At 42.7% G+C, this 27544-nt stretch overlaps 1 protein-coding gene across 5 annotated transcripts in view; it reads right to left on the bottom strand.

The window, feature by feature from the left end:
- The window catches only part of TANC1 (tetratricopeptide repeat, ankyrin repeat and coiled-coil containing 1), a 262804-nt gene that overhangs the window by 111384 nt on the left and 123876 nt on the right, over positions 1–27544 (bottom strand). For all 5 annotated transcript variants that reach the window (XM_025404493.1, XM_025404494.1, XM_025404498.1 and 2 more), the window contains exon 4: positions 21896–22093. In XM_025404493.1, the coding sequence (XP_025260278.1) occupies positions 21896–22093 (198 nt within the window). The remainder of the gene's footprint in view (positions 1–21895; positions 22094–27544) is intronic.

Genomic DNA, 27544 nt, shown 5'->3' with positions numbered 1-27544 from the left:
AGAGAAAGGAGAGTCCAAGTACAATGGCTCATGCCTATAATCTCAGCACTTTGGGAAGCAGAAGCAGGAGGATCACTTGAGCTCAGGAGTTCAAGACCAGCTTGGGCAACGTAGTGAAACCCCATCTCTACAAAAAAACCCAAAAATTAGCCAGGTGTTGTGGTGTGTGCCTGTTTAGTCACAGCTACTTGGGAGGCTGAGGTAGGAGGATCACTTGAGCTTGGGAGGTTGAGGCTGCAGTGAGTGATGATCCATCGTGCCACCACACTCTATCCTGAAATACATAGTTGTTAGCTTTAAGTGAAATTCATTCTAAAAATAATTAAAAATTTTTAAACACAAGATTGACACATTGAATTTTAAGGCTTGTGGGAAGCCATATTTAAAATTTTTAACCATAATGCACTGAATAGCAATGCAAAATTCATATCATTTGTGCATAAAATGCTTCTCTCAACATCAAAAGGCTCAAAACAGTCCCTCTACCATGTAAAGTCCATCTCTCCCTTTCAGAATACTCAATGGAAGTTCAAGATTCTCTTTAAAACAACAACAACAAAAAACAACTCCCTCAAGTCCAAGTCCACCACCGTCTACTCCCTATCGCACAGTGCCTGCCCTGCTGGTAAGGACTGCCATCTCATTTCTGTTACCCTCTGAATTCTAGAACCTTACACGTGCTACCACAGTCCTCTTTTCCCCACAGCACATACACTGTTGTCACCCATGTCCTTGTCTGTGTCCTCCAGCAGACTCAACTCCTGGGTGTCTCTGGCATCTGAGGCATCTGTACAAGATGCTATCTCTGAAGTCAGGAGTAGCCCACAATCCTGTCACACATGGTCAGAGGGCTGGCATGTCAGACCACACACAAGTGGCCTCTAACAATCCCACAATAGGCTGCACCTGAGACTGAAAGCAGGGGCAGTATGAAGGTTGGGCCTGTGAGTAAGAGGCACTGTCCTCCTCTGACCTCGTTGGTGATGAGCTCACACTGGCAAGCACATGCTTTCCATTATCTGAAACACCTCTTCCCTCTTGCAAACATCAAGTGCAGCAGCAAAGCCATATTTGGGGGCTCAGCCATTATCTGTTTAGAGTCTAAAAAGGACAAATTGCACTCACAGATTCCATAGGTAACCGGTGACATCACTGAGAGGGGCCAGATGAGTCATGGCCACAGCTCACCTCATAAGAGTGCCTGCTGCCATCCCCTGCAGCAACCCAGGCCATCGTGACCTCTCAGCTGCCGTGTCTGACTTCCCATCAGTGTTCAGCATTCACGACACAACAGAGAACAGGGTTTCCACATTAAACACACTACAGCTCAGGATGATGTAGAATTTTTATTGGTTAAAGCAACTACAGTTATTGCTTACCTTACTCTAAAACAGGTGATCAAGATTTTACATTAAAGTTAGAATTCCTGAATATACAATGATTTATTACAACAGAGTGGCTGCTTCTTGATTTTTTTTTTTTAAACCAACTGAAACTGATCTCCATCTTAGCACCTGCTAACAGTTGATCAGGTCAACCACAGGTCATATTAAATCATCTTCCCAACTCCCCCACCACCACTGGTTCTGAAGAGTGTGTGTGAACAATGGGTTAAACAATCCAGGATGCAGACAGCTGTTAATCATAACCGGCTCCACATTCCCACACATTACAGTGGACTTCAGTAGACTCCCTGGCTACTTCCTACATAAGCTCAAACCTTTCACACATACGTAAAAAAACATCTGCAGACATTTGGGGGCAAAGAAGAATGAATATTAAAATAACTCCTCAATCTGCCGATACCAAAGAAAAACACGACAGAGGTTTGGGGTTCTAACCTATTCTACTTCTACACCTCAGCTATTGAACAATTTTGAACAATCAGAGACAAGAAGGCTTACCAGAAAATACATGGTTAACAGTATGGCAAACAAAGTAACTACAGAGATTTTTTACTTTAAAGTGTCTACTGTTTGTGTGCCAGGTCATGTACAAAGGCAAAGTGAGAAGGTAGCTTCTCTTTTTCTTTAAGAGTTTAAAGTATTTCTTCTTTTCTAAAGTACTTTAGCTACCAGAACAGCATGCAGACAGGGTAAGAATCACAGAGCCTGGCAGAAAATGTTCCTAGAATACACCACTCATTCAGCATCAACCACAAGGTGGCGCTGCTTCAATGCTGATTCAGATGCACAGCCTTGCTGGAGACGTTTCTCCACCATCAAGGCTTCATTTGCTTGTGTCCTTTCCAGGCTGGCCAGAAATGCTTTCTCCTTAAGGTTTCAGGTAATACACATATGGCTAACAGTCTATATTGAGACAGTAAACCACTGAGGCACAGTAACTCCCTACCCCCATCTTAGGACAGACTCTGACTGCGCCTGAGAGGACTGATCTCAGCCTCACTTAGTTTACAAGGCAACGAAGTGGGGCAGAAAGGCTTGCATATTCCTGAATCACACCCAAGTACAACACTGGGAGTTCATCTTCCTGGGAATCCATACTGATAGAAATAAATGGGAAACAAGACAAATCCCCTATGCAGAAAAATTCCAAACAATTTACACAGATCCTCCACTCTCATGGTGGTGGTGTACACCACCATGCCCCTTAAGCGTGGGCTGCACACAGCGACTTCCTGCCTTCTGGAGAGTACAGCACACTCCACATACAGCATCTATGCATGCATACAAATGTGTTCATGTTAATATATGGCAGGAGGAAGGAAGGAAAACGAGTAACTTCACCTTGGAGTAACCTGGCACCCACTACCTTGGCCAGGTGATCAAAATCAACACGGTGATAAGCCACGTAGCTACTGTGTACATCAAAAGATGGGAGCAGACGGCACTTCACTTCTGTGGTTTCTGTCCCAAAACCCGTAACTACAGCTAATCATGAGAAAAACACTAGTACAGAAAAACTCCAGTAGAAAAAAACTCCAGTAGAGGGGCAACCTGCAAAATACTAGCCCAGTACTCTCCAAAACTGCCAAGGTCATCAAAACAAGGAGAGTCTGAGCAACCGCCACAGCCAATAAGAGTCTAAGAAGACATGACAACTAAATGCAATATGGTGTCCTCTGGGATACCGGCACAGAAAAAGGACATTGGGTATAAGCTTTAAAAAAAAAAAAAGAAAGAAAGAAAGAAAAAGGAATAGGCCAGGCGCGGTGGCTCATGCCTGTAATCCCAGCACTTTGGGAGGCCAAGGCGGGTGGATCACGAGGTCAGGAGATTGAGACCATCCTGGCTAACACGGTGAAACCCCGTCTCTACTAAAAATACAAAGAAATTAGCCGGGCATGGTGGCGGGCGCCTGTAGTCCCAGCAACTCGGGAGGCTGAGGCAGGAGAATGGCGTGAACCCGGGAGGTGGAGCCTGCAGTGAGCCGAGATTGCGCCACTGCACTCCAGCCTGGGCAACAGAGCAAGACTCTGTCTCAAAAAAAAAAAAAAAAAAGAAAAGAAAAAAACAGGAATACAGTACAGACTTTAGTAGGTGTCAATATCAGTTCATTAACTGTGACAAGTGTGTCATACTAATGTTCTATGTTAATAACGGGAGACTTGGTATGGAGTGCATGGGAACTCTGCATTATTCTTTGCAACTTCTCTATAATTCTAATGCTATTCTGAATTTAAAAATAGAAGTTCACCCAAGCTTTAATGGTAACTAAGAGGTCTCGTCACATACAGGAGAGTCCTTTTACTTTCTATGTTGTATTTAGGTTGTGTTCCTGACAGTCCTTGGACCTTCGGCGTAGAGGAAGGTAAAGCAGCAAACACTGCTTCACTGAAGGTCATGTGAAGGATACGGTGGAAAGGCAGAGTGTGAGGGCTTCTGTGCCATCTGCACCTTTAGAGAGTGATCTGATCTAAGGCCACTATTCCGGGTGGCAATGAAGTAAAGTGAAAATGACTCAGGTTTGGAATTAGACTGAGGTTCAAATCCCAGCTGGTTATCAACGAGCAGTCTAACCTTCAGCAAAGTTATATCTAAGCTCTTGGGGCTCTCCATCAACTCACCGTAAGAGGGGTTCATACTTAAGCTGCAGGCTTGAAAATGTTCATGCACTGTCTAGCACATGGTAAGTTCTGAATAAATGCTAAGTTTCCATTTCTCCTTTCCTTTCCTAAGGCAAAAGTTACATTGGCCAACTACAGCAGGGCCAAATTGGACCACTGAGTGTTTTTATACATAAAATGTCACTGGAACACAGTCATGACCACTCATTTATGTATTGTCTAAGGCTGCTCTGTACTACCATGGCAGAGTTACATAGTCGCAACAGGGACTGTGTGGCCCTCAAAGGCTGAGATATTTACTATCTGGCCCTTGACAGAAAAAGTTTGCCGACTCTGCTCAAAGGTCATCAATTACCATATTTCCAAAAGCTAACAGGTTCTTTTTTTTTTTTTTTTGAGACTGAGTCTTGCTCTGTCGCCCAGGCTATAATACAGTGGTACAATCTCGGCTCACAGCAACATCTGCCTCCTGGTTCAAGCAATTCTCCTCCCTCAGCCTCCTGAGTAGCTGGGATTACAGGTGCATGCCACCACGCCCAGCTAATTTTTTTGTATTTTTAGTAGAGACCGGGTTTCACCATGTTGGTCAGGTTGGTCTCGAACTCCTAACCTGATGATCTGCCCACCTTGGCCTCCCAAAGTGCTGGGATTACAGGTGTGAGCCACCATGCCCAGCCACTAACAGGTACTTTTCATTCCTTATCACACTTGACCTTCACAGCTTCTGCCTCAGATGCCCCATTTCAAAATCCTCTTTTCTCTCCTGAGGCCAGCAACCTGAGCTCAAGGCTCTGCACACTACACCTGTGGTAGGGCAGAAACAGCATTACTTGGAATCCCAGGACCAATGAGGGTTGACATTCTACCTTTCAGAACCATAGAATCCTTACCCAAAACACAGGAATAATGCCCACCTTGGAAATACTGTGAAAATTAAATTGGGGAGAAAACACCATGAGGCACAACAGAGTATTTTGAATCTTGACCCATCTAGAAAACCAAGCTGGAGCTCGGCAAGCTTCCCAATGGCATGCAAAAAATGAGTGAAGGGTACGCCAGGATATGGATTCTTTCAGCTCTCTGGGCCACTGGGCAGGGTCTGGGGCAGTGCCCGAGGGACAGTTCATTGATCCCATTTGCTGTTCAAAAATCTCCTATATGTGCCATGAGATTAAAAGGACTGGGAAGCCCCTGCCTTGAGCACTTTTCTGCACTTTCTTCCTTCCCTAATTCTCATGTACAAACAGGTCACCACAACCTAAAGATTCTTTTTCCTAAAACCTTTTCAAATCAACCTCCACCTCACTGCACATTTCTCTGCAGAGTTAAGCCACTATACTACATTTGACTCGTGGAGTCCCAGTCTCAACCCCGAGGAGGACTGTGTGAAACAGTTACCGTCCTAGAACCCAAATCTATTTATTTCATCCCTCTTCTGCTTAACAGTCATAGGACATCACCGCCAAAAGAATAAAACCCCTGGCTCCTCCAAAGACACACGCACACGGACACACACACACACACTTACCAGCTTCTGAAAGGAGAGTCTCGCTCTTCTCCATGAGGTCACAACACTTTGTAGACACCTCAATGTCTTCACTGTTGTCATCTCTTGCCAAACTGGGAGGTCCCCAGAGCTTAGAGCTAAGTATTTATTTACCTTTATATCCACCACATCTCTAGTCCAGAGCCCAACACATGGCTGGTGCTCAATAAACTGGTATAAAACAAATGTTTATGAATGCTCACAAAATCACTGCGTGAAAGACTGAATAACTCAGAGTGCCTCTGAGGTCATTTGCAAAAATAAAGATCACCACCCAAAGTCATCATATCCACCCATACAATGTCCTCTTACGATGAAAGGGATCCTAGAACACTCTCTCACCAAAACAAGTCCAGGAGAACTGGGGGAGTAAGAGCTCTTGGGATGAGTACAGAATAAAAGGAACTTTATTTTAAAGCCTAAAGGGCACACAAACTAATAATTTCCAGGTTGAAAGGAAGAAACAGGAAAAGTATACCATAAAATAATAAAAGAGTGTCAAAATGCAAATAAAAATGGGATTCTCTTAAGCAGTCTGATATACGTTTCTTGCTCATTTCAGGGGAAACATGTTGAACTCAACGGGTTTTTTATTTTTTCCTTTCTGGGTGTCACACAGAACTCTACTAGCAACAGTGTCAGTAAGTCAAGATTTCAGGCTACAGTTAAGATGTAAAATCACCTGCTTGCCTGTTAAAATATCACAAACTATAAGAAAAATTAAGCGTACAGTAAAACCTAAAACCAAGTAAATATTAGTAAATGTTACATCCTCAGAAACTATTTAATGGGTAGCTCCTTGACCTGGCCACTGATATCATTTCTTCCTGACAATCTTATGGGACTCAGGTGAGCCCTGCAACGCATCTTTTTTACAGCCAGGCCACATCTGTCCTCCCTCTCCGGAGGGCACTTGGGTGCTTCGTTGGCTCCCTGCCTTCACTCCCCAAAACCTTTGGTATCAGCTCGTTGTCTTATGAACTGCTTTTCACACTCCTCTAAAACTTAGTTCCTTGTGCTCTCACTGGTTGATCTTTATCACTTTTAATAAAAGCTACAATAGGACCAAGAATAAGTAAGCATAAAGCATTTAGCTGGAAGCAACATACACTTCAGGAAATGAAAACCAATTAAGTATCTGGCAAGACCCTTCCCACAGAAGCTGTGGATGATGCTTCAGCTCATCCACAGAGCCATGCCCACAATTCACAAACTCAGATCGCAATTATCAATAATTTGGTTTTAACGGTTTCAACAATATTTGCTAACCCAAGTCCAAATGTCAGCAATTAGATTTTTTTTGTTCAAAAAATTTTTAAGAGACCGGAGTCTCACTATGCTGCCCAGGCTTATCGCAAACTCCGTGGCTCAAGTTATACTCCAGCCTCTGCTTCCCCAGTAGTTGGGATTACAAGTGCACTGCTGTGCCTGCAAGCAATTAGATTTCAAGAGTCCTGCACTAAAGCAGTGGTGCCTTCTCCATTATCCAGGTGAAAAACAGACTAAAGGCAAAAGAGGATGATACAGGAGAGAGGACAATAAAAGGCAGAAGGGGCGATTTACCCCAATCTCAGATGTCAGGACCAGTTTGATGGAACATGACAAGGGCAGCATTCTTTCAACATATATATTCTAGAAGCCAGGCACTTTACATTCCTTCCAATCCTCTCAAAGACCCATATGGTAGATAGGTTATTCTCCTTTCTCAATGAGGAAACCAACTATTAGTGACATTACTTTAGTACTCTTCCAAGGAAACAGAGCTACTAAGAACAAGGACTTGGGATTGAATCCAGGTCTGTCTGTCTTCCTACGATACAATATCCTGGGTAGAATTTTTCTGTTTAGGAGGCAGTAAAAGCGACAATATACGAAATTCATCTAATGCAGCTAAGATTTGCTCAAACTTCTCTCGCCCGTAATCCCAGCACTTTGGGAGGCCAAGGAGGGAAGATTGCTCAAGTCCAGGAGTTCAAGACTAGCATGGGCAATATGGCTGAAGGCAACAGGGTGAGACAGAAAAACCCTGTCTCTACAAAAAATACAAAAATTAGCCACATGTGGTGACACATGATTGTAGTCCCAGCTACTTGGGAGGCTGAGGTGGGAGGATCGCTTAGGCCCAGGAGGAAGAGGACCCCAGCCTGGGTGACACAGCAAGACCCTGTCTCAAAAAATTTTTTTTAAATGCCATAGGTTTAAAAAGAAAAAAATCTGCTTAAATTTCACAACCTTTAAAATATATATATATACACATATATATATATTTTCTGGCTGGGCGTGGTGCCTTACACCTATAATCCCAGCCCTTTGGGAGGCTAAGGTCAGGGGATAGCTTGAGGCTAGGAGTTTGAGACCAGTCTGGCAACACAGCAGAATCCTATCTCTATAAAAATGCAAGATAAAAAAAAGTACCTGGCCATGGTGGCATGTGCCTTTAGTCCTAGCTACTCAGAAGACCCAGGTGGGAGGATTGCTTAAGCCCAGGAGCCCAGGAGTTCAAGGATGCAGTGAGTTGTGATTGTGCCGTTGCACTCCAGCCGAGCGACAAAGCAAGAACCTCTTAGAAAAAGGAAAAAAAAAAAAAAAAAAAAAAGGCTGGGTGTGGTGGCTCACGCCTGTCATCTCAGCACTTTGCGAGGCCGATGCGTGCAGATCACCTGAGGTCAGGAGTTCGACAGCAGCCTGGCCACCATGGCGAAACCCTGTCTCTCCTAAAAAATACAAAAATTAGCCACATGTGGTGGAATCTGCCTATAGTCCCAGCTACTAGGGAGGGTAAAGCAGGACAATCACTTGTACCTGGGAGGGGGAGCTGCAGGGAGCCGAGCAAGATGAGATAACTCCACGGCACTTCAGCCTGGGCAACAGAGTGAGACTCTGTCTCAAAAAAAGCAAAAACAAAAACAAAAACAAAAACAAAACAAATAAATTTACTGAGAATATTTTGCATGCCTACATTCAAATTTTAATGTATATATATGACTGCATACATATTCATTCAACTCAGAGTGCACATATCTGCTCTAATAGAAACTGTATCACTGAAAAAAAGTGAATTATTTTGTAAAATACTTTCAAGAAAAGAAATCCCTATTGAATTTTTACTGAAGAGCTATAGTCCACAATCTCTTTCTGACTGACACAACAGGAGATTCTCGTTTGTACGCCTCACTTCAACACATACCATTTCTGTATCAAATGTTAACACTAGACTCTACAATGCATACAATGGGCATATATTTTTCTGTGATTACCAAAGACCTTCAACATCCAAGTGTTGCATCCAAAGTCCTGGTGAAACATCAAACAAACTTCAAACAGCCCAAGATAGAAGCCTCCATAATACTCACTGTGTTCTCAGAGGACGCCTCTATCTGGCATTATGGTGCTGTTGTGACCAGGGCACAATGACCTCACTTGCATTCCACTGTGTGTACTCCAAAAGGAGGAGGCAGCACCGCCAACTGTGGCACAGACTCATCTGCTGGTCCCTCAGCCAGTCTCAGCCCCATGTGCCCCTCCCATACGGGATTCTGGCGTACCAGGTATGTGTTTCTGGTACAGTGTAGTCCTGAGTACAAGCTCTCTACTTTATCTGGTACTCATCCAAATAAACAACAATCTGTTTAAATGGCAGAACAACGGCTGTGCCATCAACAGACAGCATGTCTGCAGATGGCATTTAAGCCATTTGAGGGATGTTCAAGGGTAACCTGACACAAAGGCTTCTGCCTCAAGTGCTGACTTTAATCACTTACCTGTGTAAGGAGCACCTGTGTTTCTCTGCTATGCTGCACAGCTTTGAACAGTACGTAGCTATGTGCTCGGCTTCCACCAGAGTTTTATTCTCATTGCTTGGAGAGCAAACCTGGACCACCTCAGAGCATTTATACTCTCTATCAGCTTCATGAATCACAGGCTCTCATTTCCACAGTGTGCACATGGCAGCTTCACAAATTACCCAGGCAGGGCACCACCAGGCATCCTGCCTTTTTGCTTTACCTATATTTCTCTACCAAGAACCATTGCTTTCTTAGACCTTTACACTCACATCACCAGTTCTAAGAGCCGGCTTCCTGTATAGGGCAATTCTATATACATAACATTTTAATCACTTCACACAAATTATGTGCAAACCAGGAGAAGATGAATAACCCAAGGAGCTGGCAGCAGGGCTGGAAGTAGAATCCACTGCGTTCCACTACCTTCACGTTCTATTCCCAGGGAACAAAGGCCCGCAGGAGGGCTGTGCTGCATGTCAAGACGACACACGCTTGGGAGAAAACACAGACCTGGAGGGCATGTGGCTGAGGATAAACATTCAAGGGGACAGATAGTATGGGAATCCATTCATGGCCACCAAGTCAGATGAGGGAAACTGAAGACGGGCTCCAGGGTAGATGGCGATGTGGAAATTACAACCACCACGACCCTACACTTTACAGTCTACATCTCGTTTAAATTTCACTTACCCTATGTCTTAGTTCAGGCTGCTACTTTAAACATACCACAGAAGGCTGGATTCCATGGCTCATACCTGTAATCTCAGCACTTTGGGAGGCCGAAGCAGAAGGATTGCTTTACCCCAGGAGTTCAAGACCAGCCTGCACAACATGGTGAGATCCCATCTTTTTAAAAAAATTTAAAGAAACAAAACCAAACAAAAAACAGCATAGACTGGGTGGCTTAAACAACAACTTATTTCTCAGGTTGGAGGCTGGGAAGTCCCAGCAGAACCAGTGTCTGATGACAATGCCTGCTCACTGTACAGCAGGGCCTCCTTATCTGCAGAGGATATATTCCAAGGCCTCCAGTGGAAACTGAGGATAGTATTGAACCCTGTATACACACTACGGTTTTTCTTATACATACATCCTTCGCTTGCACTAAATGGCTTGGTGTCACTCATTTCAGGGGATCTCTCTTACAGAAGTCTACACAGTCTCAACGCTTTCTCTTGGCAACACGTTGCCATCATTTGGAACACATTTTCTGTTGTCTTCAACCCATAAACGGAAGGTCTTTTTCATCTTAACTAAGCTTTATCACACACAGTAGAGGTAACTTATGCAGTTTGACATATGACAGCAAAACTAGTATGAATTTCTTTTTCCTTTGTCATAATTTCACAGATTCGTTCTTACTATAGATCTTAGTAACCTCAGCATAGTCTTTTCTTTATTAAGTCAAGAACTTCTGTCTTTCCACTTAAAGGAAGCACTTTACAGTTTCTCCCTGGCATTTCCAAATTGCCAGCCTCACTACTCTTGTGCTCTGGGGTAACGATTGAGTAAAATAAGGTTGACTTGAACAAATGCGGTGTGATACAGCGGAGTCAGTCTGACAACCGAGAGGGCTACTGAGCCTGGGAATAGGCCGTGAAGGTAGTGGAACGCAGTGGATTCCACTTCCAGCCCTGCTGCCAGCTCCTTGCGTTATTCGTCTTCGCCTGGTTTGCACATGAGTGACTAACAGGAGGGTAGTGTGTGCAGCACACGGACACTGGGAAAAGGGAAGATTCCTGTCCTGGGTTGGAAAGAGCTGGATTTCAGCATGCTACTCAGAATGGCACGCAATTTATGACTTATCAATTATTTCAAGAATTTCTCATGTAATATTTTTGAAGCACAGTTGACTGCAGGTAACTGAAACCACAGATATGGAAGGACTACCGTATCCTCACACAAATAACAGAAAGAGTTCTAGTATCTTCCTTTTCTTTTATAAGGGCATTAATCCCATTATGGAGGCTCCACCTTCCTGATTTCAAAACTTAATCACCTCCCAAAGTCCCCATCTCTTCACAGCATCCCAATTAGAGTTAGAATTTCAACATCAATTTTGGGGGGGCAATAACATGCAGTCCATAACATCTTAGAAGCCCCATTATTACCCCACGTCTCAGAGGAAGAAACACCTATGGCCTGCTCAAGCCTATAGAGCTGGGATATGAATCTAGCTCCGTCCACCTGCCCACGACTGGGGCAGACAGACAGCCTGCATCTGTCAGGACCCTTCACGTCTCGTTAGCTGAACCAGAGTCTCACTAGTTCCAGTGTTTAGGGTGGTGAACTTGCTCTCCCAGCCTCTTCAAAAGGTCGGCTCATCAGCTGTACTCAGTGCCTGTGACCAGTAACGAGGACTTTGTTGGTGGTGGAAGTAACAAGAAAAGCACATCTCCTTTGGAGAGGGTTTCCTAAATTCTACTTCTCAGAGCCCTTGTCCAGCAAAGCGGCTCCCTGCACGGCACAGTTAACTGTCTCGATAGTCCCCACTCCAGGCAAGGCTTTCTGGTTTCAGTGCTCCAGACCCTAATCAGGAAGTTTTCCCCAAAGGTACCAGTTTCCCTTTGGTAAGGCACTCTGGTTCCCACTGGGCTCTCCCTTCTAGAAATCACCACTCTGTGTTCACCTTAGTTTCCCACCTCCGGGCTTGGCACCTCTGCCTGGAGGCAGCCAGCCACCCCTGCCAACAGACGCAGACGCACGCGTGCTCCTGTCACAGCAAATCTGAGGAGTCGAGCTGGAATATCAGGTTTTCTTTCCTGTTTATTTCTGCTTTACACTAATGCTCATTAGCACTAGATATAATCACCTGCATGGGCTCCTGTGACTTCTGTGTTTCTCTGTAAATCAGAAATCATGAAAAAGATCCCCACCACCACCGCCTCTGCCCTCATCTATTTTCTCTGAGGTCAAAACATTCATTTCTGAGCATGGCACTGGGTTTGTTCCAGCCGCCATCTGACACCACCACAGGGTGCAGCTGACACTGCTGTAAAGTGTGACTGGATAAAACCTCCAGTCATCATTAACTGCAGGCAGCGGGAAACGGGCAGCAAAAATGCAAAAGCGTGAAAATGGGAGAGAGACAGGAGTGGTGGAAAGCAAGGCTGAGCGGCTACTGACAAACGCAGTTGAAGACACACTCCCTTTTGCTCAGCACCTGGACAGAAAAGTCCTAAGAGGGAGGCTGGACCTAAAGCATCACTTTTCTCTGGATATGGGGAAAGGTACACTCTCAGCTTTCTAAATGTAAAGAACTGTTACATTTAAAATTGCCTATGCATCCATTAGCATTTTCAACCAATCACATGGATCTGATAAGCATGGAATACTAAAATCCTATTGGTTTTAACAGTTACTTACCTATGCCCCGTCACTAGGATAAAGGAAGTGACTGGATTCTGAGGATGTGATTGGATCCTGTTTTCAGGGCTCCCAAGGGAGAATGACAAGATGCCAACAAAGACAAGAGAGCAGTCCTTACAGAGAATGTCACAGAATGTCAGGGCAGAGATGCGAAATAAAGGTTATGCAGAGCAAAGAGGAGACACAGTGCTACAGATGCTTGGAGCAAAAGAATATTATTTCTCACCTAGAGAAAAGGAGAGGCACACAGAAAGGCTGGGCCAAGCAAGAGATGCAAGCCTTACCCGCGGTCAGCTCCTAAGGAGAAGGTTCTGACCGAGGCACAGGAATTTTCAGAAGATGAGCGATGCGGGAAGAGGAACAAGAGGGCTGGGTGAAGGCGCAACAATGATTTGGTCAAGAGAAGACAATTCAGTGGGGGAAAGAACAGTCTTTTCAGTAAATGGTGCCAGGCCAACTGGTATCCACATGAAAGAGAATGAAGTTGGTCCCTACTTCACATCACACAAGAAAATGAACTCAAAATGGATCACAGGCCTAAATGTAAGAGTCAAAACTATTAGGGGAAAACATGAATGTGTATCTTTATGACCTTGGATTAGGCAATGGTTACTAGGACATGGCATCAAAAAGACAGACTAATAATACATAAATTTAAAACCTTATAAAAATTTAGAACTGCTGTATTTGAAACAGTATAATCAGCTGGGCACGGTGGCTCATGCCTGTAATCCCAGCACTTTGGGAAGCCAAGGCGGGTGGATCACCTGATGTCAGGAGTTCGAGACTAGCCTGGCCAACATGGTGAAATGCCCTCTCTACTAAAAATACAAAATTAGCCGGGCATGGTGGCACACGCCTTTAGTCCCAGCTACTCAGGAGGCTAAGACAGGAGAATCACTTGAACCCAGGAGGTGGAGGCTGCAGTGAGCCGAGATCTCACCACTGCACTCCAGCCTGGGTAAGACAGAGTGAGACTCCGTCTCAAAAAAAAAAAAAAAAAAGGTAAAACAGACAATCCTCAGAATGTAAGAAAATACTTGTAAATCATTTATCTGATAAGGAACCTGTATCCAGAATATAAAAACAATTTTCACAAACTTATTAAACTACAATGAGATATCAGGTCACATGCTCTAGGATGGCTATAATCAAAAAGACAATAACAAGCACTGGCAAGGATATGAAGCAATTGGAAACCTCATACTCAGCTGGTAGTGATAAAAAATAGTATGGCCACTTAAACAATTTGGCAGTACCTTAAAAAGGTTTTACGGAACTACCATATGATTCAGCAATTTCACTAGGTATATACCTAAGGGAAAAACATATGTCCATATAAAAATGCAGACACAGAAGCTGATTGCAGATTTATAATAAATAGCCAGTGTGGAACCAACCAAATATCCACTGATGGAAGACTGGATAAACAAAATGAGTGGCATGTATGAGTATTCATTCTGTTTTATTACCAAATAATGTTTTACTGAATGCGGTACTGATACATGGCACAACATGGATGAACCTAGACAACATGATGCTCCATAAAAGAAGCCAGTCACAAAATACCACATATTATGAGATGACCAGAATAAGCAAATCCAGAGACAGAAAGTAGACTCATGGTTACTAGGGGCTAGGAAGTAGGGAGTGAAGCGTAAGGGCGGGAGGAATGTGAAATGACTAGTAATGGGTATGGGGTTTTTGCTTTGGTTTCTTTGAGGAGACAACAACGTTCTAAAATTAAGACTGTGGGGATGGTTGCACAACCCTATGAAAATGCTACAAAAAGAACATCGAACTGTAAACTTTAAATGAGTGAATTATGTGGTATGTAAATTATATCTCAATAAAGCTGTTTTTTAAAAATGCAATGGAATAAATCACAATGGAAAAATATATAAATTTGACTGGAGAAAATGAAAAACTTCTGTGAGTCATAAAACACTGTAACCTAATTAGATGGAAAATGAGCCAGAAACAGTTTTTTATATATAACATACATGACTGATAGCCTTAAAACAATGAAGCTGTGCTCAATCAGTAAGAAACACATATTGTCCCAGTACAATAAAGGACAGCTATCACAAAGAATTTCCAAAAGAAAAAGTTACCAATGACCAATAAGAATATTCATTTTTTAAGAATGTTAAAAAAGTAAGTTTTGGCCCAGTAATCTCACTTTTATAGTCTGATAAAAATATCAGAGATGCCTTTAAATCTTAATATACAAGAATGTTATTTTTTAGTAGAAAATGGGGAACCTCTTACCTGTCCAATGCTGGGGGAATGGACAAATGCATGACTGTTGTTTACGTACTACAGAAACAAAGCAGGAGCTATCATCAGAAGTGGTTGTCTTTCAGGGGGTATAGAAGGCCTCAATATTTAGTGTATCATTATTTTGTACTCCTTTATAATGTATTTTCCTCAAATAGTTCCAAAATTTTAAGGATATATACACATATATTTGTACTCATGGAAATGCAATTATATGAGATAATCACATATTATTTATCAGTAATTCTCAAACTTTGTTACATATTAGAATCACCAAAGAAGCCTTTTTAAAAATCCCAACATCCAGACCATACTTCATATGCATTTAATCCGAGTCTCTGAAGGTAGGAGCTGGGCATCATCAGAACCCTTTTAAATTACTGGGCTGACTCCAGAGTATATCCAAATTGTATACAGGTGAACCTGGACTCACTGGCAGGGGAATAAATGGACTCAAAGTAGAGCAAATGCACGCACACTGGTTCTATGTATGAACACACGTTCAAGTACAACAGAAAATCTGTGTGTCACGTTCACAGCTGGGCATGCAGTAAGGAGGCCATCATATAACAAGTTTCCAGGAGGAAACAAAGAATGCTCTCCTATTCACCCCAGCAGGAGGAACTGTCCTTGCTCAAGGTTAGATGTCAACTGTGGTCCCAACCACTCAGCAGTGGAAGCAAGGACTAGAACCAACTGGCTCTACAAGGAGAAATGGGACTGTGCATGGCCTGTGTTATTCTCCACCCTCCAAGAAGCAGCCTCACGGATGCATGTGAGGCTTTAAGCCCATGCCCTCCTCCTGCCCACACCCCCACCCCATCTATGAAATCAGAACACACTCACATTATTTACAGCTCACATGCCAACAACGTACAGGCAGAACATCAACACAGGCTGGCTGACAAAAGAGAATATGCTGGGGACAGTGTGGAGGATCAGGCTCTACCGGTAACTTGCATGAATTTTGGACAAGTTCCCTAATGACTAAGGGGTCTTTGCTTCCACATCTGCAAAGAGGCCTGGACAGGATGTGCTCTGGAGGCCTCTCCAACTCCAGCATGCCTGTGATCCTCCATGATCTCTAGGATCCTCACCAGGCAGCTGAAACTGGAAGCCAACTGAATGTTTTTCTGACCATGAACTTGATCTGACTCAGCTGTCAAAGTTCCCGACACAATCTCATGGAAAGGAAGAAAATGAAAATTGTCTGAGAAGTGCAGACAGAACGGAAGTTCTAAAGAAGGCAGCTACAGAATGACGTCTCCCAGCCTCTTAAAATTGTCAGTAGTCCACAGTTAGGCCGCACAAAGCACCATCCATTTAAGCTGTTCCCAGAAGATGTGAACTTCAAAAAGCAGCCACTCAAAGAATGCTGGGGGGAATATGAAATCAATACAGCCTTTCTGGAAAGGAACTGGGCACTATGTATCAAGACTCTTTATAAATGCAGGCCATTTAGTTCAACAATTCCACTGCTGGGAACCTGCTACCCCAAGGAGATATTAGAGATGTTTGTAAATATCACTGGACAAAATATTCCTATTGGGAGTTCTAACAACTAGGGTTGTACAACAACGTACTGAACTGTACACTTAAATGGTTAAGATGGTCAATTTTGTTATATGTATTTCACCATAATTAAAAATATTCACACCAGGAATAGCGAAAACAAATCATAACATGCTAAAAACTTTTTTTTCTTTTTTTTAAAGTATCTGGCCGGTATGGGTGGCTCATGCCTGTAATCCCAGCACTTTTGGAGGCTGAGGCAGGCGGATCATGAGGTCAGGAGATCGAGACCATCATGGCTAACACAGTGAAACCCCATCTCTACTAAAAATACAAAAAATTAGCCAGACGTGGTGGCAGGCGCCTGTAGTCCCAGCTACTCGGGAGGCTGAGGCAGGAGAATGGTGTGACCCTGGGAGGTGGAGCTTGCAGTGAGCCCAGATCATGCCACTGCACTCCAGCCTAGGCAATAGAGCGAGACTCCATCTCAAAAAAAAAAAAAAAAAAAGGAAAAACAGTGAATATCCAACAATCAGAAATGTTTAAAAATCAATTATAAGATATTGAAACAATGGACAACAAATATCAAGCTCTTCAAGTAAACTGGAAATTGCTCATGATAAAATATTACGCGAGAGCTGGGTGCAGTGGCTCATGCCCATAATCCCAGCACTTTGGGAGGCCAAGATAGGAGGATCAGTTGAGGCCAGGAGTTCAAGACAAAACTAGGCAACATGGTGAAAACCTCATCTCTAGGGAAAAAAAAAAGAAAAAAATTAGCTGGGCATGGTGGTGCATGCCTGTGGTCCCAGCTACTCGAGGCTGAGGTAGGAGGATCACTTGAGCCCAGGAGGTTGAGGCTACAGTGAGCCTTGATAGCACCGCTGCACTCCAGCCTGGGTGACAGAGCAAGACCCTGTCTCAAAACAATAAACTTAAGTGACACAAGCAGCACACAAGAGGGTTACATAATGTGGTCTCAGGTTTAGGTGGAGCAGATTTTTTCCAAAAGACTAGAAGAAAAAATGTTCGCAGTAGTTCTTTATCGATGGGATTTCCAGGTTTTTTATATGAAATACTTGCGGGTTGGGGAAGGGAGTGCCTTCGCAGACATTAACTCATGGTCCAAGAATCAAAGAGACAATATGGCTTCTAATACACAGGCTGTCAATTTTGCGGTTTTTCCCTTAACAAAACAGAGGCAGAGAAGTTTCAGAACTGCGACATCAGCTATGTCCACTGTGGGACAGAAGTGGAACCAGAACCGGCAGAAGCGGAAGTGGCCGGCACTCTCCAGTGTCCCCATACAAGGAGTAGGGCAGGAACACCCACTTGTCACCATCTGCTGTCTTACTCCATCACAACATTTCAAAGGGTTGCTTCTCATTCATGCACGATGTTTTGATTGTTTGATAATGGGCCCAGAGTGATCTGGGAAAATAAATGCAGATACTTTATAAAGTATCTAATGATATTACTAATAAATCACAGGAAATGAGCTTTTCTCTTCTCTGGAAAACAACAGCACATGTTACAAATATAGATGAATTTTAATCCAAAAAGACTTGCAACTGCCACAGAACTACTTTAATGGATGCTGGTCCTTGTTTTCATTAACAGAAAATATATTTACCATTAAAAACAAAAGTTTTGAAACAATACTCAGAAAACAGTCTTCTAACAACAACAAAAAAAGACAAATAAATGGAGGAAGGTGGCAGAAGAGTAAATAAAAACAATAACCTCAATATGAAGGGAAAGTAAGAAACGCAATCATGTAACATGCAGGGTCACACATTATCACGAGGTTAATTAAATTATCTCTGGCTCACAGTTTCCAAGATCCAGGAAGTAATCATCAATTGTATTAACATACCTATTTTTATTAATACAGGCTGTGTTGTTCAGAGTGTCTACTTACAGGGGTTTGGAGTATTTGATCCTCGCAAGAATAATTGTTCCAGTCCCTGACGGTTTCTGGATTAGCATCAATTAATGAAGAGTTTCTATACAAACAAGTGAAACAAGTTTGATTTTTTTGTTTTTGCTTTTTAACCTTAAACAAGAGAGGAATTGGTGGGGGTGGGGCGTCTTACAAATCAGAACAGAAGTCATCAAGGTAATTTCAGAGCACGGGTCTGAATGATGGCACAACCCTGGAGCATGATCCACTGTAGGGCCGGGCTGTAAAGAGAGGAGGGGAGTGGCTCCATACCTCTGAGTGCTGCAGACACACTGTACTGACTCCATCATTAGCAGCAACGGTGCTAGCTTTTAAAATAGATGAGTCTTTTTAAATCCAGTGCACATTCACAACCATACGTCAGCTTTTCTTTTTCTTTTTTTTTTTTTTTTTTGTTAAAACCAGGCAGGTAGAATATTAGAGCTCTGGATACTTTTACCAACAATATGGTTTAAGCAGAAATCTGTGTTAGACACTGAAAAAAAATATTGTTCATTATTTGATGTACTGAGTCATTGCCATTTTTAAACAGCATCTCTGCCCTAAACTTTTCCAATTAAAATTACCAAGATAATGAAGCCAAATTACCACTGTGAGACACTAATTTGCTGTACAAATTTGGGCAGTGAACAAGCACTGCTCTGTTAGAGATGTATTTGCTTAGTTTATTTAATTATCATTTGGACCAAAAACATCTAATAGAGAGAACATCCCAAATCCATTAAAAGCTTGTATGTTTCAGAACTACTAACCTCCTTCTATTCCAAGGCCTTGCAAAGAATTTAGCAAAAATAAATTTCATTCCTATGGAGAAAAACTTGATATTTTCTTTAAAGAAAAAAACTAATGTCCACACACATATAAGGAGACACGGCCTTATCAGGGATTCTTCTGCCTCCATGCCTGTAACCTCCATGAAACCTTTCTGGGTAGCCACACTCTCGAGGCTTGCCATGCCATTCAATCCTACCTGAAGTCCCACTAAAACACTGAATTTGTCAATAAAATTATATCTGAAGTGCAGTCTTCCCTGAAGTCTCTCAGGTGTTCCCCGGTCCTAATGCCCAAGCAATATTAATTCATTTGCAGTAGCAGAGACTATGGTAGGCAAATTGTCCAGAAATCTCTGCACTTGGCATTACCTTCAACAGAGATCCCTTAAGAATATCGATAGTTTCTGAATTATCTCTATTATCTATTTTATAGAGATGAGGTATAAGACATCTTGTTTGTCCTCAAGCATCAGACACAGGAAGCACATAATGTTTTTAAGAAGAAAAAACTACTCAGTGATACTTTTTAATGCATAGTAAGGCAGACTTTATTCAGGACCATCTTAACACATATAGGGACCACTGCAGCGGGATTTTGCAGGTAGGGAAAGATTGAGCCTAACTCCAAATACAGGATGGGAAAGCGAGAATTTATAGCCAAGGAACAAGGTGGGGATTGGTGCATGAAAAATTACTGAGAAGAAACATCAGGGGTAGGAAGGCAATTCTTGTTAAAGACAGGTCAGGGTGACCAGACGTCGCCTGGAAGATGGTGGAGGATGAGGAATCTAATCAGATTTGGGTGGGGATGGGGAGGCGTTCTTGCTAAACTTAGTAGCATGCTTCTTAGCTAAACCTGGATTTTACAAGAAAGTGCGTGTGCACACACACACGCGGACCTAGGAGAAAGTTCAGGAGCGTGACTAAAGTGTAGCCAAGCAAAGTGGGTTTTTTTTTTTTTGGTCAATATACACACTAATTCAGGGGGAAAAGACAAATGACATACCTGATAATAAAGAAAAAGTAAAATACTGTGCATACTTTTCGGAAAGAGTAATTCCAATCAGGATAACCCAGTATGACAGGCAGTGTGGGAACTATGATTTGAAGGAAGAGAAGAAATGTGACAAAGAGATACAGCAGTGAGGGAGGGCAAAGAAGGAAGGACGGACATTCCAGGAATTTCCCCAAATACTGATAAACAGGTCAAATTCCTTGGCACAGGAAATTACTTCATACCAAAAAGGTTCCTGAGTTCCAGCTAATTAATGGATTGTAAACAATGTTGTCCTAAACCAGAAAATTCTGCAACAATAAAAGATTTTGGACCCTCACCAATTCAGAGCACTGTTTCTAACATTCAGAGCCTTTAAGGATGCCCTCCTAATTTACCCACACATAAACCTCAAAGATCTACTAAATGAGTCGGCATATGTCATCTCAAGTAATACAAATATTACCAGGAAATCAGAGAAACAGATACCAATTTCACAGCCCTAGGCACATTTTGGGTAGATTCTGAATATGTTTACATGTAATTGAGAAGAAACCCTACACTGGCGTATGATCAACTGGGCCCCAAATTATCCTGCCTTTTGTAAACACTCCACAAACCTTAAAAAAAAAAAAAAAAATTCAAGAACTTTTAAAACTCAAGGTATCAGCATTTTAGAAAGGCTTTCCTCACATGTGAATCATAACCTCTCAAAGTTCTGTTTGTTTTTTGGGGAGTAATGTTAAGTGTAAAGCATTGATAGAGGGAAGCCAAAATACTTTCAACGTATAACAGGAATAATCCAAAGTCCCTTTCCCCTACCCCTTTACAAGTCTGAGTTTTCCAAACAAACTTTATAGCTGTTCAAATGCTAGATGATGTAATCAAATAAAATACATCAGTATATAATACTAGGTAGGAATAAACAGACTATTGTCAGATGACTTTTGCCTATATCCATAACCTTTAAACCCACCATGTGTGAGCTTGGATTACAGTCATGTGTCACTTAATGATGGGGATACGTTCTGAGACAGGCATCGTTAGGTGATTTTGTCATTGTGCGAACATCCTCAAGTGTACTTTCATAACCAAGGTGGCACAGCCTACTACACACCTAGGCTCTATGGCAAAGCCTAGCCTATTGCTCCTAGGCTACAAACCTGTACAGCATGTGACTATACTGAATGCTGTAGGCAACTATTAACGCAGTGGCAAGGATCTACATATCTAAACATAGAAAAGGCACAGTAAAAACACAGTATTACAACCTCATGGGACCACTGTCATACATGCAGTTTGTCATTGATTGAAAGAAACATCATTATTCGGTGTTATAACTGTATAGTGCTCCTTAATTCATCAGTGAGAAAACAATAAAATTGCCGGTTAACATCAGTACTGATAACAAAATCTTAAATCTTTATAAAAATCTAGCCTGACAGTCCAAACATAATCAATCTATTAAAACCATATTTTTTCCTTAAATTAAAAAAAAAAAAAAAAAAAAGATTTCTTTCTTCTAGAAGATACTATGACAAAGAAAAAACGTTCTCCCAGAAGATTTCTCATGGGCACTAGGTTTGCTTATTTTCAACACATGTACTACATATATAACCAAGGCAGCTCCTTCGTTCCCTGTTTACCTGGGGACTTTTTGTTTGCTCTTGATTGCACCAAGTGAGACTGTCGAGGCAGCAAAGGTGATGAAGGCAGAGACATCGAGACACCTTTGGCCAAGCTCACCCTATAGGTGTCCTCTGCTGCGGGAAGACTGCTCACAGGAGAGTCAGCACCGTGGTCAAGGGGCAGGACTGGAGAAGTCTCTGGACCAAAGTCACCTCCTAGAGTAGAGAGGGAATACTTAGGTTAAACCATCCATTCATTACAAGTTGATGCAAATTTAATTCCTATAAACTATATTCTCAGAACATAATTCCCATATATCAGATGTGTGTATTGAATTTTTTTAAATGACTTCTCCCCCACTACTCTTGAAACGTTTTACCCTACGAGGGAAAACTCAAGCATCAGTGAACTCTGCTCCATGTGCCTTTCTGCACTACCCTGATATGGTTTCAATACCTAACAAAGGATCCAGGAAGCCACTGATCAGAGATTAGATCAAGGTCAATTATGAATGATCCACAAGAAGCTTTGATTTCAGAAAAGGAAAAGGAGATGGCTTACTAGCCTTACATGGGTATCAGTAACACAGATTCAGATACCAACCCTTCCAGAACTCCCGGGCCTCCACTGCTCCTCTCTAATAAGAAAAGTCTAAGGGAGACTCTAGCCTACATCCACATTCCTCCCCAGCACCATCCCTTGGTTCTCTCATCCCATCTACTCAACACTCCCCATGACACAGGGCCACCCTCCTAAAACTCAAACAGCCCCAAACCAGTCATGAGACTGGAAACATCCCTCACTTATTAGGCAGCTTCCGCTTGACACTCTGCCCCTGAACAAGTTTGGGGACAAACAAGCTTACTATTATGAAATTAAACATTGTTAAATATAGTGAACCCCAAGTTTCTCTTCAAAGAATCAGTATGTCAATATGTTCAGCTCTCTTATTTTTGATTCTCCATTTTAAAGTTTAACTTCCTGGTTCTCTTCGGCTTCTTGCATCTAGTTTCAGTAAACAACTTTCCTGCCAATCCTAATTAGTAGTTCACACCTGTTCCCTGGTCACCTGCTCTGTCCTGACTCATCCCGGTCACCTGCTCTGACCCAAGTCACCTTTAGTTACCTGTTCCTAACCATCCTTCCCACCAAACTACTTACCCCACCATTCTGGCTCATACCCCTGCTGTCTTTAAAATAGTCAATCAGAATTAGCTTAGACTGTTTGGTCCAACCCTAACCAATAGGGGAATGACACAGCAGTAGGGGCTACCTGCGTCAGGAATAAGAACTCCTGCCCCTCTCCTGTCCAGGTGCACTCTCGCCATTGTTCCATCTGTGATGAGCACCCTTTCTGCAGAAAGTAAAAATTGCCTTGCTGAGATAATCAAATTTATGTTCGAGTGCTATTTCTTTGTGGCACCAGGGAACAAGCATTTCTAAAAACATTCTAGGGCAGGCAAAACCTCAAGCAGCAGAGAGGATATAATCACAATGTTAAAAAAATATACAAGAAAGAGTATCTTGGCTGGAACTAGTCTCCCAAAAAAAAAAAAAATACAGCCAGTCCTCATGTATTCAGATAACACATTCTCCTCCGATTGCCTCTCCCCACCAATTACCTTTCCCGCTCCTCAGTATGTACTAAGATGGAACTAAGGATGTGCAGGGAAAGAATGTAAGTCATTATCTGCTTCTTAAAAAGCATCTTCAAACTCTAAGTCACACACATTATAGCAGCAGAATTTGAAAGATGCATAAACTTTCCCAGAAGAACACGAGTGTCTGTGACAAAAGCTATCCAACCACTCCTTGCCATGCCTTCCTGGCTCCAAAAACAAACCAAAAAAACCACACACACACACACACACACACAATCAAAGACTAGATTTTAAAAAAAGAAAAACTGAAAGCTGCCTAGCTAGGCAGGAACTAAATTTTGCAGATTTTTGTGTATAAGGCTGAAAAGGGATACGAACTAAACCATCAAGTTTCAAGTGGTATCACTGTGCTTGTTTTTTGTGTTAGGAGTCAAGGGGAAGTAGAGTCAACCCCTCCATATAGGACAGGCACATGCCTTATTTTTTTTTTGAGACAGAGTCTCACTCTGTCACCCAGGCTAGAGTGCAATGGCACGATCTCAACTCACTGCAACCTCCACCTCCTGGGTTCAAGCGATTCTCCTGCCTCAGCCTCCCGAGTAGCTAGGATTACAGGCACACACCACTACACCTGGCTAATCTTTGTATTTTTAGTAAAGACAGGGTTTCACAATATTGGTCAGGCTGGTCTCGAACTCCTGACCTTGTGATCCGCCCGCCTCTGCCTCCCAAAGTGCTGGAATTACAGGCATGAACCACAGCACCTGGCTGGCACATGCCTTACTTTTAAAGGGAACTCACAGCAGAGCAGTGAACAGAAAAGTCCCACAATGGGCATGTCAGCAAAGCCAGATAATTTTAGTCACTCCTGGGTTAGCTATGCATGAGGCGGTTTTTATAAACTTGGGAAACTAAAGATTTATCGCTAACTGCCCAAATTACCGGCATTTGAAGAAACAAGACAGATCAGAAAACTCACTAGGGCCGGGCGCAGTGGCTCACGCCTCTAATCCCGGCACTTGGGAGGCTGAGGCAGGCGAAACACGAGGTCAGGAGTTCGAGACCAGCCTGGCCAACATGGTGAAACCCCATCTCTACTAAAAATACAAAAAAAAATTAGCTGGGCGTGGTGGTGGGCACCTGTAATCCCAGCTACTCAGAAGGCTGAGGCAGGAGTATTGCTTGAACCCAGGAAGCAGAGGTTGCAGTGAGCTGAAAGTACACCACTGCACTCTAGCCCAGGCAACAGTGTGAGACTCCATCTCAAAAAAACAAACACAGAAACAAAAACCTCTCACTGGAGTTACAAAAATAAGGACATTCATGCAAATCCCCAGGACGAAGTTCTGTCCTCAAGGGAGAGAAGCAGGCAGGAGTTAGAGGCCTTTACCTCCTAGAGTCTATGTGGACAGCAATGGCCCCCAGCTGGGCCCCCCCGACAAGCTTCATCCACCTCCTTTCACCAGCCAGCACTGTAAGATACTATTGTCACCAATCCCCAGAACCACAGGGGCCAGTCTTATAGCACTGGGGATGAGCCTGGAATCTTTGAGAAACCACCTCAAGGCTTTCAGCCAGGTCACGAGGTTTCCCAGCTGCTTTCCCTTCAACTGTCTGGCGAGGAAACAGATCTTAAGGCAGAGCTGGGCTGCACTATGATGCCAGCTCGCAGTGAGGCCGGATGCCCTCTGTCTTGACAAACTTGTAAAAGCTGAGGGATGGTTGTTTTCTCATCACCACCTCACTCTCACATTGAGAATGCAAGCAGGTGCTGTGCTTACAAGAACCATATCACGTCAGCCAACTCTCGGGTGTACAGGCAAGAAACACCAGGAGACAGACCAGAACTTGGAAAGCACTGAGGTCACAGCCACAGGACATTACACACAAAAGACGTGTAGGGGACCTTGAAGAGGTGACACTGGTTTTCCATGTGGTTTGAAGAGAGCTACATTGCCCTGTGGCTGTTCTTACATAGCCTAAATCACAGACCCAGCTAGTCAAATGGCTGTGGGACGGCCTGACAGGCCACAAAGGCACTGTCCCCTACTCACACATGAGTATTACTGACCTATACAAAAACAAATAAAAACCCAGATTTCAAGTCCTTTAATTTGGATGAGGACACAAAATAAGGGAGAAATACATGTACCACCACCAGAAATAAGTAAATAGCACTGAGAAAGGTTTATTTTCTTAAATACTTAGAATTCTCCAACATGACACAAGAGAAATTAGGCATTGAAGGGAAAAAGAATTAGTTTCCTAATTATAAATTCTGCCCATAAACTTTGTTTAGAACAAGCAAAGCAAATATTTTCATTAACTGCAAATGTGGTGGGGATGAGTTTCCAAAGCATGCTGTAAGCATGAGGACCTTCAGCCTTTGGAGCAGCTGGACTCCAGCACTATGATTTTATGCAGGCTGCAATAAAACGAGGCTTAAGAGAAGAGTTAGCGGGAGGGCGGTTTCCATTTCAAGTTTACTTCACTATCTCAGTATAATCACTCCCAAACATGTTGTTCTGTTTGGTTTGTTTTTCAGAGGTAATGCAAGATCTCTAACTTCCAGTATCCTTTCATCAGAAAGGTACAAAGTAGGGAGAGAAGTTTTATGTATGAACAGGAAGCACAAAGCGGGGTGGATCCAGCACTCTGGAGCCAGGAGCTTTAACTGCACAAGCGCAGGGGGTTTAAGGTCAAACAAAGGGCATCACAATGACGCCAGGGGCAGAAAGTGAAAATCGCTTAGGGGCATCCACTTGAACAATACAATATTGGTTCTGGGCAACCTGACACCAGAGATTCTCCAGTTGATTTCACATTCCTCAGCAGAAGCTTAAAGACATTTAAGAGGAATTAAAGATGTTTCACTGCAACAACCAGCACGGCTGGCATATTTCTTACCCCTTGAACAGATACTGTTTTCTTTTAACTATGACCTGTTTTATTCCCCACCTTGATTATTGTTTTCTTTTAACTATGACCTATTTTGTTCCCCACCTTGATTAAGTGATGGGAAGCACATTTCAATCACCCTTCCTGTTGCTGCAGGCAGAAATGCCAGGTAGGACAATGCAACCTCTCCAGGGTATGAAAACCATGTTATCAATGACCAGTAATTTACCTCCTCCAGCTTCACTAGCAGGTGTTTCCCATGGAACATTTACACACCACAGACAGTCACACCTATCCCAACATGCTTTCCATCTCACAGCATTGAATGCAATCACACTGTCTCAGATGGGAGACTGGGGCCTGGGAGGTAACCCCAAGGAACAGGGACCACAGTTAGAACCTCCCCACAAACGGTCAGCTCAGGCTCTAACATTCTCACCACTTCACATGTTTAAGAGCTTTAATTTGGGGGAAAAGATAGAGATCCCCAAAACAGATACATTTTTAATGAGTATTTTAAATACATAAGGAGTCAGCACCCTTTGCTGCAAAGGGTCTGATAGTAAATATTTTAGGCTTCGCAGGTTACATATAGTCTCTGTCACTCATATACCAACACACTCCTTTGCTTCTTTTAAAATCATCGATTCCCTTAAGTCCAAAAATAAAAGTCCAGAAAGGGCAAGGGGACACACAGACATCTATAAGAACCTCTCTGTTCATAATAAATAAAAATCTGTTCATAATAAATAAAAATATATATGCATACAAATAAGTTAAAGTCCTAGTTTGCAAAGATAACAAAATTATCAAAGGGAATAAAGCCATCCAATAAGGCGTTATAAATGGGCAGAAATGGCTTTTCATAATAGTTGTTTATTTTAAAAAGTGTTTACCATTACAGGCTGTGAAAAGGGATTTCAATTCGAAAATGGAAGAAAATATGAATCTGGGAGATGAATGTTGAAAGGCAGCTATGCAGAATGGCAACGTCCAACATCACAGATTAAAGTACATGGAGTGCAGGATTAGAGACAGCTTTAAAAAATGAGGGCAGTGAAGGCAAGGAGATGAAAGTAAAAGCATATTTCAGGAAGGGAAGGGCTGAGAAAGGCAAGGGTGCACTTAGACACTCAGGTAAATAGGTCTGCAGAGGCAGGAAATAAG

Source organism: Theropithecus gelada, chromosome 12 (assembly GCF_003255815.1).
Source record: "Theropithecus gelada isolate Dixy chromosome 12, Tgel_1.0, whole genome shotgun sequence".
NCBI classification, from domain to species: Eukaryota; Metazoa; Chordata; class Mammalia; order Primates; family Cercopithecidae; genus Theropithecus; species Theropithecus gelada.
Note: the sequence above shows the minus strand (reverse complement) of the source record. Positions and strands in the feature narration are given on the sequence as shown.